Genomic DNA, 12,422 nt, shown 5'->3' with positions numbered 1-12,422 from the left:
TACTCTGCCAATTACCGAGATGTTGTAACAATCAGCATACCTATGCACCACTGTCTGTAGCTACAAAATTATTTCACAATAGAAATTAAAAAGATTTTTGTTGTTGAAATTTTTTTTTCTTTATATATGTATATATACACATATATATTTTTTTTCTTTTAAGTTAATTTATTTATTTTAAGAGAGAGAGAGAGCAGGGGAGGGGCAGGGAGAGAGGGAGAGAGGGAGAATCCCAAGCAGGCTCCTCACTGACAGCGTGGGGAGCAGCCTGACACGGGGCTCAAATTAATGACCAGTGAGATCAAGACCTGAGCCCAAATCAAGAGTCAGATGCTTAGCCAACTGAGCCACCCAGGTGCCCCAGAAAGTTTCCTTTTTTCTAATTTGAAAACTTTATCAGGTGAAGGGATTAAGAACATGCCACCCCAGGGGCACCTGGGAGGCTCAGTTGATTAAGAGTCAGACTTCTGCTCGGCTTGGCTTATGATCTCAGGCCGTGATCTCAGGTTTGCGGGTTTGAGCCCTACATTGGGCTCTGCATTGACAGTGCAGAGCCTACCTGGGATCTCTCTCTCTACTGAAGGAACTTAAGAAACAGAAGATGAATGAAGGGCTATTGGGTCTCCCTCTTTCTACCTAAAAGCAGGTCATAAAATTTCCAAAGGGAAAAGCACCCTCCCTCAACCAGGAAGAGAACAGTCTTATCACCAGGGACTGGAAGTCCTTTCATACACGCATATTAAAATAACCCTTATCTTCCACTAGTTTCCCTATCGTATAATTCCTAATCACTGTCCCACAATTCACTGGGACACACAATTCACCCTAATCCATGCCCCTTTGTCTTATCAGATCCTCACAATTTATCATTCTTTGTGTAATAAGTTTTATGAGCTTTTGAGCCTGATGGCTTCTTCAGGTCTTCATTTTCTTTTTTTTTTTTTTTTTTTAATGTTTTATTTATTTTTGAGAGAAAGAGAAACACACAGAGTGAGCAGGAGTGAGAGAAAGGGAGAACCTGAAGCAGGCTCCAGGCTCTGAGCTATCAGCACAGAGCCCGACGTGGGGCTCGAACTAACAAACTGTGAGACCATGACTGAGCCGCCCAGGTGCCCCAGGTCTCCATTTTCTATCTGAAGACTTTCATGCATTTGTAAAAAAAAAATATTAAATAAATTTGTATGTTATTCTTCCGTTAATCTGCTTTATGTTGGTTTAATTCTTAGACCAGCCACAGAATCTAGGAGGGAAAAGAAAATGTTTCTCCCTGACCCAGCAAAGTGCACACACACACACACACACACACACACACACACACTTCTTACACAGTTTTGCACAGAATTGAAAGAAATCTTGAGAAGATCAAATCAAACCTGTAATCTGTTTTATTGGTTCTTCACAATTATAATTCTGTGGACCACACTATTGACTCATAAGACCTTAAATGAACAGTTAACCTGGCTTAGAGATATGGCAAAGGGCCAGTCACCTGAGTTGTGTTTCTTCTTACGAAGACTTCCTTTGAAAAACACAGATGTAACAATTTAAATCTTCAAGTGAATAATTGCATGTGTGTACAACTCACATCAATAATTTAACTTCCTTCATGCCAAACACTTACATTCTTCCCTATAGTTAGTAATTCCTAGCTTGGTTACTCTGGTAATGATGAGAGATGGGGCTGGAAGAGGGAAGGGGATAAGGTATGTGAATCTCCAGATTAAAGGTGGCAAAATTTCTCCATGGAGGGTCAGTTTCTATGATGTAGAAATTCAAGTTTATGTCTTCAAGAAAATATTCCACTAATAGCCCAGAAGCACTCTGCCATTCTTGATTCTTGGTCCACTGCCATTCCCCATGACATCAGTTCAAATATTTATATAGTAAGGAAATACACACTACATTACTAAGTATCCTTTCCATGGCCTCGGTACTAATTTGTCTTAAGCATAGGGTGGGTTGAACATAAGAAGACTTACCCGGCAACAGCTTTCAAGGTGCTTTAGGTCCAAAGAAAAAGGATGCAGTTTTGCTCTCCCTTAAATAACTATTCTTCTATCTTGGTCAGTGGAAGACAGGGTGAGAGGTCAGAATGCTCTCAGCCAGGCTCAGAATAAGTATTTCTGCCCTGGTCTTGGGAGGGGTTTGCAATCCTAATTAGCATCAAAATGGCTCCCCATCTAACCCTAATCCACTGCATATTTCTAGCTTTTGTGATTTTTATAGCCTGTTAATTCCCTCTGTTTTCCTTGGTATATAGATGTTATGTTCCTGAACTTCCAAACTTGACTTTATAATTGTATTGAATCCTCTAGGGTTATAATTTCACATTTGAGATTTAAACTGACCTCAAGATTTACACCTTTGAGTTGATGAAATTCAGAGCTTTGAGCCCAATAGTTTTCACTGTAAAGAGAACAAATCTCAGAGAAAACAGTGCTGGCATTGTGGGTTCTGTCCCTTCAATTGTGGCTCCCACAAATTCAGGGTTGGCTTTTTCCTTCTTGGAGTCTACATACTTCCTTAGAACTACTGAGATGTGAAGGTGTCAGGAACGGGAGAGTGTAATTCTAACATTTTACTTCTCTGTAGATATTGCGGTCTCAAGGAGAGCATGAATGGTGGGGTGGGGGCGGGTGTGTGTGTGCTCACTTCTAGTCCCAGATAAAACTGAAACTCTCAGGTCAAGAGGAAATTTAAAACCCTAATAGGATAAGCATCATCATTCGCACCGACATCAACAATATTATTGCAACTGGTAATTTTATAGCATGTTTACTGTGTCGCACTATGGAGGAATTATCTCATTTAAGGCTCTGAACAACCTCGTGAAGAAGGGGCTGTTACATTTCCATTTAAAAAGGAGAAAACAACAGTTTACTGGGGTAAATTGCGTAATTTACTAGAGATACTAACGAGTGGTACTACTACGCTATAATCTAAATACAGACCAGCTGATTCCATAGTTTCTGCTCTTTAGCACTCACCATCGAAAACTGGGCCTGCTGAGCAATTGCCTTTTAGAAATAAAAGTGATCGCAGATATTGAGTATCTCCTTGAACTTGATGGATTATCATGGCCACATTATATATTTTATTTATAAAGGTTTTTCAAAAGTTATTTATCTGTTATCTAGTCCTCTGACCTGACTGCTATTGATAATGAATCAAGACAACTCATCAACTCTTTACCTGTGGAAAATATATAAAAGCTTTATATATTTTCCACAGGTGCTTTACCCTGTGGAAAATATATAAAAAATACACATAAATCAAGAATTAAGGAAAGTATGTACCAGTGATCATTTTTACAGCAAAATTATTTAACAAAGTGTTTGGGGGGGGTCTTGTTTTGTTTTTAATTTTTTTTTTCACATTTATTTATTTTTGAGAGACAGAGCGTGAGCAGGGGAGGGGCAGGTAGGGGGCTGGGGGTGGACACAGAATCTGAAGCAGGCTCCAAGCTCTGAGCTGCGGGACTTGAACTCATGGATCTTAAGATCATGACCTGAGCTGAAGTCGAATGCTTAACTGACTGAGCCACCCAGGTGCCCCCAAAGTGTTTGTTGTTTTATGGAAAAGGAGAAAACATTCCTTTTTGACAGTTACCTATTGTTATTTCAGTTTTATAAATTTATAAAAGTAAACCTAATCACTTTAGTTATTGTGCCAGAAAATCTTCTGCATTTAAAACTTATTTTTGCCCTAGAATACATTCTAAAAATTGACATTTCTAGTTATCTTTGGTTTTCTCAGATATCCCCATTAATATCTTTCATGCATTTGCTCATCGAGTTGCACAGATTTCCAAATAGGATTAGCAGTCGACAATTTTGCTGTTAGCTACACCAAGAGCAACCTTGGAGGATGTTTTGCTTATTTTCTGCTTTAGAAAGTGTTTTATTGTTTTAGTATCATTTGGTATGAGTATCAATCTGGAATTGAAACATATACATTTCTTATTTTTTAAAAAGTGATACATAAACCATTAATGATAATAATAAATGCTTAAAGGAATTTGTTTTTACTGTATTTATCCCAGTTACTGAAATACTTTTAAAAAGCAGTCACTTAGTCTTCCTAAAACATTTATGTCTATACATATATAAATTGTATACATATATTACATAGTATATGCACTTATATGTCAGGAAGATTTTATAGAATCTAGGAAAGAAAGCCCACACATTGCTTTTTTATGAATATAGAAATATATAACTTCTTTCAAGAACTGAAGTACAAATTCCAGGGTAAGGTTTGTCGTTGTTGAGAAAATACATTTTCACTTCTAATAAACTGTTGCTCTCACAATAACAGAGAAAATAGAATTGTTCTGAAATTTTTTCTACTTTAAATAGTGTCCTCTTTCAATATGTAGTAGTATTTTTTTTTTAACTTTGAGTACATTACCTTCTAAAATGCTTGTTATTTATTTTCAGCATTCCATCAATCTGCATTTACTTTTTATCTTTTTAATTTTTTTTAACATTTATTTATTTTTGAGAGAGAGACAGAGACAGAGTGTGAGCAAGGGAGGAGCAGAGAGAGGGAGACAGAATCCTAAGCAGGCTCCAGGCTCTGAGGTGTCAGCACAGAGCATGATGCGGGGCTGGAACTCACAAGCCATGAGATCATGACCTGAGCCAAAGTTGGACGCTTAACCAACTGAGCCACTTTGGCACACCGTAATCTGTATTTACTTTTTTTTTTTTTAACGTTTATTTTTATTTTTGAGACAGAGACAGAGCATGAACGGGGGAGGGGCAGAGAGAGAGGGAGACACAGAATCGGAAGCAGGCTCCAGGCTCCGAGCCATCAGCCCAGAGCCCGACGCTGGGCTCGAACTCACGGACCGTGAGATCGTGACCTGAGCTGAAGACCTGAGCTGAAGCTTAACCGACTGAGCCACCCAGGCGCCCCTGTATTTACTTTTTAAAAAATAACATGAATTGGTTTTTATACTAAGTGACACAGGATTTGCTTAAAAAAAATTTTTTTTTTCCCGTTTTGGGAAGCAACAGGTATTCAGATTATTGAATCTGTCAAGCAGTTTTTTTTTTTTTTTTCTTACTTTTGAGCAGGAAGGAAGGGAAGCTTAGGAGACAAATTAACCAAAGTAAAGCCATTTTGGCTTTAGGCTGACCCTTATTCTAAAAGTCAGCAACTTATACAAAGAGTCACAAGATCTGACTCATGGAAGACCACAAGACCCCGCTCCCTCCAGCAGTAGAAGTCATAAATGCTGGGTATTCTTAATATTTCTCCCTGTGGGTAATTCCACAACCCTAACACACCCTAACACAATGGAAAAACCAACCACCTAATGTAAATTTTAACCCAAAGTGAAAAAGTATGCCCGTCCCTATATGGTTAGCTACACTTTTTAAAAAAGATTTTATTTTTAAGTACTTTATATACCCAACATGGGATTTGAACCTACAATGCTAAGATCAAGAGTCAAATGCTCTACCAACTGCACCAGGCAGGCACCCCTGTGGTTTAGCTAATTTAAAAAAACCTCAACAAACAAACAAACAAACAAACAAACAAACTTCTAAAACCCTTAGTTAGAAGCAAAGGGAGACTCCTCTTCCTTACCTGGGAGGAAAGACTGCTACTTTGTCTATAAAGTAGCTCCTTTCTTACTTTTATATTTAATAAATCTTTGTCCCTTTCTCTAAATGGCTTGCTCTTGAATTCTTTCTTGCCCGAAGACAAATATTCTCTTGGGGAGGGACCTGAGGCCCTCCCTCTCAGAGCCTCTGCCAATCTGGCATCACTTTGAAGTGATGGCCTTCTCACTCTACTCTAATTTTTCTTTCTTTCCTTCCTTCCTCCCTCCCTTCCTCCCACCTTTTCTATTTTTCTTCTTTTCTGTTTCCTTCCTTCCTTCTCTGTCTCCTTACTTTCTTCCTTTTTCTCTTTTTTGAGAGAAAGAGTCTTTTCTAATTTTTTTTTTTTTTAAGTAGGCTTCATGCCCAGTGTGGAGCTCAACATAGGACTTGAACTCAACTCATGACCCTGAGATCAAGACCTAAGCTGAGGTCAAGAGCTGGATGCTCAACGGACTGAGCCACCAGGCACCCCAGAAGACGGTATATTAAAAGGAGGCAGTCACAGAGTCCTGACTCACTTAAGGGCTGTTAATAAATTTTGGTAAAACACTGGGGCCATTTAGAAGCAACATGTAGCTGTATTTGTCTTTGAGACAAAGAACAGTGCATATTCTTTTGACTTCAATACCAAGCTAATGGCTAGATAACCGAAATTTTTGAAAATCCCAGCCTTTGTTGGGAGACCACAGATCAATGTGTAGGATCTCAGGAAAACTGAGCTTCAATAATCTTCACTCTAAACACACATGGCGACAGGGAGTAAGAATGCTCTTTATTGTGCAAAAAGCAGAAGTCTATCATTTTGCTTTCTTGATAGCCTAGCATAGTTAGAGGTCAAAACAGGAAGTGCCATTGTTAACAGGCAGAAACATGAAAGTTCTGTTCTTAAAAACACCTTCAACCTTCTTCCCCATGAGGACATTTTGAATGCAGGAACTCTGGGTGGGACCATATGGCTTCCTGTATTCTCTTTAATCAAAGTGGTAAAGTTTGTTTTTGTTTTAAAATGCAGTTAAAGGAAAGACATTTGTCGTGTCAGAAGCGAACAACATTCAGTTCCTTTTAGATTTTTATGAGCATCTGTGATCATTTGTCATATGTGGCTAAAAAATGACCAGTACTGATGAAATGCCATTTTATTTTTAGGGAAAACCCTCAGCACACTTTCCCAAAATAAGTTTTAAAAAAAAATCTCTGCTTCTTTCCAGGGACGTTTTGTTCATGGCTAAATGTGGGTACATACACTTTTATGATAAAGACCATCTTTTTGCCAAAATATACTGAGGTAAAAGGCTTAAATGCTATGGTCTGTGGAACTGATGATGTAGAACTCCATTTTCTAGGTTTCTTGTGCACAAATACTAATAATTCATTCTTGAGACATTTGGTTGGCTTGAAATAATATTTTAAACAAAGAGAAAAATGTCATGAACCTGAAAAATGAAGGGAAGCCCAGGAAACAAATAATACGGTAGATAGATATCTCGATCTCTGAACTTTCATTTCCAACCCTTCAAGTTTTCTCCCAGCCTATGTGTGATGGCAAATAAATATTCTAGAACAAAACTAATCATTCAAAATAAGGATAGGCATAATTTACTTTAGGTAGAATGAATCCAAGCAACTTTTTCTCTTTTCCTAGTGAAATAAGACTATTTCAAACAAGGATATACTGATATATTGAGGGAACATTTTCAGCCCAAATGCTTAATTTGAAGTTTGCCTTTATTAATAACCTGTCATCATACTAAAAATGCAACTTAATACAGTAACAGAATAACAGACAAAATCCTCAGGGGTGCCTGGGTGGCTCAGTTGGTTGAAAGTCTGACTTTAGCTCAGGTCATGATCTTGTCGTTTGTGGGTTCAAGCCCCACGTTGGACTTTGTGCTGACAGCTCGGAGCCTGGATCCTGCTTGGGATTCTGTATCTCCCTCTCTCTCTCTCTCTCTGCCCCTTCTCCCACTCAGGCACTGTCTCTCTCTCAAAAATAAAATAAATATAAAAAAAATGTTAAAAACCACAAAATCCTCAGATAATAGACTAGGGAATTAAGATAAAAAACCCTTTTCCATATCCAGATCCAGTCAAGGACTTGACAAAGAACCCCATTTTATGTATTTTTCATTGTGATTTTACATATATTTGAGTTTAGAGTTCCTTACATGTTTATTTCTGCATACAATCTGTGGAAAAATAAGTTTTGTTTTTTTAAGTAGGCTCCACCTCAATGTGGGGCTGGAACTCATGACCTTGAGATCAAGAGTTGCATACTCTACTGACTGAGCCAGTTAGGTGCCCCTGGAAAATAGGTTTTCTGATTTTCCTTTTGGAGAATATGAAATGACTGGCCATAATGGAAAATAAGAAATATTTTGCATAATTATCGAACTAGTCTAAGAATAGATGCTATTGTACCAAATCTCTTAATGCAGTCATCAACTGGATCTTTTTTTTCTACCACCAAAGTGTAAACGAGGTAGTTATAGGACCAAAATGAAACTTTCAAGAGGTCCCTTTATCACACATGTGTTATTGTAACTAAATGTGCTTGAAATTCTATTTCTCATGTGCAAAAACCAAGGGAAGCAACAAGAATTAGCAGAGTAGAGAATGGGAAAGTGATCATCCCAGAGTCTCAATGTTTCAGAGTCTGATGTGATCACAGGGCCATTTAGTTTAGCTCTCTACCTTTTTACTCTCCAAGATCCTGGTGTTTCTGTTTTGTTTCACAAGGGGAATTGTAAACTTAATAGGGTTTATTTATGCAGTTGGAATTTTGAAATAGAGGGTAAATTAAGAGGAAGGAAGATTTGATTGCTGGATGAAAGTTCTATTAGAAAACCGCGGGGTTCTTATAGAAAGAAATTAAAAAGCTTTAAAAAGTTGTACATTTAAAAAGTATTTTACAGGGGCGCCTGGGTGGCTCAGTCGGTTGGGCGTCCGACTTCAGCTCAAGTCGTGATCTCTCAGTCCGTGAGTTTGAGCCCCGCATCGGGCTCTGTGCTGACAGCTCAGAGCCTGGAGCTTGTTTCAGATTCTGTGTGTCTCTCTCTCTCTGACCCTCCCCCGTTCATGCTCTGTCTCTCTCTGTCTCAAAAATAAATAAAAACGTAAAAAAAAAATTAAAAAAAAGTATTTTACAATTTACAAACACTTTAGTCTTTTAAAAAATTTTTTAAAAATTTATTAGAGAGAGAGAGAGAGAGAGGGAGAGAATCTCAAGCAGGCTTCACACTCAGTGCAGAGCCCAACTTGGGGCTCCATTCCACGACCCTGGGATCATGATCTGTGCCAAAATTAAGGTGTTAGACGCTCAACCGACTGAGTCACCCACGCACCCCTACAAAACACTTTATTATAAAATTATTTCATTTACATATACAGTGAGGGAGCTCCAGGGTCTATTAGCAGAGCTTTGACCATAACCATGCATCCCGTTGCCTGGTCTAAGACTCTTTGCAGTTCTTCTTTTTGTTTCTCTCTCCCAGTATCCCTCTCTCCTCCTCCCCCTAACCCCAGTGATTGATTCCGAAACTTACTTTATGGATTCTTTTTTTTTTTTTTTTTTAATTTTTTTTTTTCAACGTTTATTTATTTTTGGGACAGAGAGAGACAGAGCATGAACGGGCGAGGGGCAGAGAGAGAGGGAGACACAGAATCGGAAACAGGCTCCAGGCTCTGAGCCATCAGCCCAGAGCCCGACGCGGGGCTCGAACTCACGGACCGCGAGATCGTGACCTGGTTGAAGTCGGACGCTTAACCGACTGCGCCACCCAGGCGCCCCTATGGATTCTTAACAATGTAGAAGACTAAAAATTTTTTGAGGGCAAATTTACTACTTACTAGTAAGTAAGTGTCCTACTTACTTTTGCATCTCTATCATCTAAGCCAACATAGTGTGTTTAGCTAATATTTGTTGAATGAATGAAATAAAACACAAAGACAAATTAAAACAGAACTGTCTTTTCAGATAGTAAATAAATGAAAATAGAAAATTAATATTATAGATTTTAGACAGCTATTCAGAATATCAAGTAATGTTATAGATGCTATGTATCATCTGATCTCTCTGTCATCTATCTTGTTAGCCTCATTCCAAATAGTACATTTTATCATTTGTTATTATTTAGAAGTTTTCAGGTCATTAAGTCATAATTAAAAGTTAGGAAGATTTGTCTTGTTTTATTGACCGCATAGAAGTTAGAATCTATTCTTCAGTAACATACGGTCTATTGGCATACAACAAACAAAAATGGTCATTGTCAATTATTTCTCAATAAAATGGGAAAAATGGTCATAATTACCTGTCACATCCAGGAAAGTATAAGACTGTGACCATTAACTTTTATTCTATTTACGTTAGTTTTCCTTATTTATTGCTGTTCTATTTCCTTTATGAATTTCACAGGTTCCTGAAAGCATCGACTGATCATTTTTATATTATTCCATCAGCCTGGCTTATCCATAATTAGATTGCAACTGGGAACTGGCCATGCTTAGAGAAAACAAGTTTTCATACACGTATTTTGTTCTGCCTGCATGTCTAGGTAAAGATCCTGGATGTGTTGAGTTTTATTTTATTTCTGCAAAGTCCCTATCAGTAAATATTTGGGTGTGTGACTTGGAGGAAAATTCAGAAAGGAAGAACTAATTTATTATTTATTTCAGACTTAAGAATCATTGAGGTCACGTCCTAGCAAGACACACGGAGAGAAAGGATCTCAAAGAACACCCAAATTTTACAAAACTAAATCCATACAACAAATAAAGAAGAAATATCCAGTATCCAATTTAGATTCTCTAGATCCACACCAAGGAAGAAAATACAGAAACGAATGGGCAAAGCTGTAATTTTGCCAGTTTATGTACTGCTGTTAGGAAACACTACACGATGCCATCTAGTGACAGGTGACCAACGTCTGATCAATCACATAGAAATGATGGGGTGAGGAGGTGAAACGCCCAGGATGTTGTCTGTAAGGAGAAAAATCCTTCTGAGAGAATCACATTCAAGAGATTAGTGTTATTTCTCCGGGTCCACAGAGTGTATGAAAATTTATCAGAAAGCGGCAGCGCGGGGATTTTTATTTTGAAATCCTGTATTGCCACCTACCTCCAAATCTGAACCTCCTCCTCCTCCTGCCGCTGTCTTTCACCATCCAGTCCGCAGCTGAGCTCAGAACCGAGGAGTGTCCTCAAGTCATAGCCCCCCGTAGAGTGACAGGTGGTGGAGGTGGAGCACCTTAGAAACCAGTCTCAAAAAAAAAAAAAAAAAAAAAAAAAAAAACAACTTCAGAAAAAGGAACCAAGATGATTCCTAAAACAATCTGTACCCAATTAAAAATAACAACAATCATAAATAAACTGCTGGAAAGTTCAAAGAGTAAAACTAAAATAAGGACCAGAGGAAGTCATCTTTGTTTTTCTCGGTCAACGACAGTGCAGACCTGATGCTGTCTTGTTCCTGGTACCAAAGCCTCACTGAAAATGCCAGAGACCTCTCTCTAAATGGCTGTAGCATTGTGCCCTAAGGGAAATAATTTTCTCCAACATTTCTCATCTTTTGTAAACAGATGGCATAGGGATTTTTTTTTTTTTTTTTTTTTTTAAGAGAAAGACCAACAATCTGTCAACTCTGGAATTCTCATAGTCCAATAGTTTCTTTTTGGTTAATTTTTCACAACTAGATGAACCGGTGCTGCGGCCATAGATACATTTAAGAAAACGAGACACTTCCCTGTATTCACATATATCCGATTAAAGCTCAATAGGACTATCTCAGTCGCCTCAGAAAAACATCAAGTTGAAAACCCTTGTGAAATGAAAAGAAAAGCTTATCAAAATCTCCAGCTTCGAGTGCATCTAGTTGTTTTCTTTTCATTGTTGCCTACATGCTGTGATTGGAGCACAATGTGTGGAAATTGCATAACCATTATTTCCACAAATCAAAGCTATTGAGAAATGGGAAGGCCGTGCAGGAGCTGCTGCATGAAATGTTGACTTAAAAAATTCTGCCTTTATGTCTAAAGTCTTCCCTTCTCTTTTTAAAGTACTGTTTAGTTTTAACCATCAGTGGGTTTTGTTTTGTTTTTTAACTAAAATCGGAATTAGCCACAGGCCAAATAACATTTTTTTGAAAAGTGTTGTCTGTTTCTTATATTTTTCTTTCCTTCAACTTTACTTTATTATGTTTTGAAATCTGGGCTAGTCTAGGCAAAGCGTTCTTAATTCAAGGATTGGAACCATCAAGATAACCTCTGTGCAATTTTCATGCCTCAGGGGGAAGTTTTGGGTGCCCTCAACCCAATCCACTCCCCGTTTGGGGTGGTGGGAGGTGTTGAAAGAATCCTCTTTTTACTTCTTTTATTTTTAAAATATTAATCAGTCAGATGTTCATCTGGGTCAAAGTGGGTTAGGCTGGGGATGGCATGGGACTCTCTTAACACCTTCTTGGAAATCCCAAGGTGCAAATGGGTAAGTTACTTAAGAGTGAAATGCACATTTGTTGGGAGAATTTTTACTAGGGTATTCTGTTAGCCTTTTCAATGTTTAAAGTCATTTTGAGGAAGTAACAGTCTGCAAAAAAACGCATAAAATTTAGATGTGTTGCACTTTCCAACACCTGGGAGATAATGAGGGTAAATACCTTTTTAGGTTCAAGATTATGATCAAAGATTGTTTTCTTCTGTAATATTTCTCCTTGAGGTAGTATTTTGATGTTTTTAAAAGTAAATTGCAGAGATTATAAGGTTAAAATACTGAATAAAGCAAACATCTATGATCAGTCACACAGCCTAATTTTGA

General features: G+C 38.0%; 1 protein-coding gene across 3 annotated transcripts in view; it reads right to left on the bottom strand.

The window, feature by feature from the left end:
- Positions 1 to 10,866, bottom strand: part of SLC39A10 (solute carrier family 39 member 10) — a 147,683-nt gene extending 136,817 nt beyond the window's left edge. For 2 of the 3 annotated variants that reach the window (XM_086719184.1, XM_025934838.2), the window contains exon 1: positions 10,732 to 10,866. Coding sequence is in view for 1 of the 3 variants with exons in the window: in XM_086719182.1 (XP_086575308.1) it covers positions 10,732 to 10,777 (46 nt within the window). In the remaining 2 variants the exon portion in view is untranslated. The remainder of the gene's footprint in view (positions 1 to 10,731) is intronic. The other variant, XM_086719182.1, reaches the window with a different exon arrangement.
- Positions 10,867 to 12,422: the final 1,556 nt, after the last annotated feature.

Source organism: Puma concolor, chromosome C1 (genome assembly GCF_028749965.1).
Source record: "Puma concolor isolate L17-30 chromosome C1, mPumCon1.1.hap2, whole genome shotgun sequence".
Classification (NCBI taxonomy): domain Eukaryota; kingdom Metazoa; phylum Chordata; class Mammalia; order Carnivora; family Felidae; genus Puma; species Puma concolor.
This window is presented reverse-complemented; position numbering and strand designations above follow the sequence as displayed.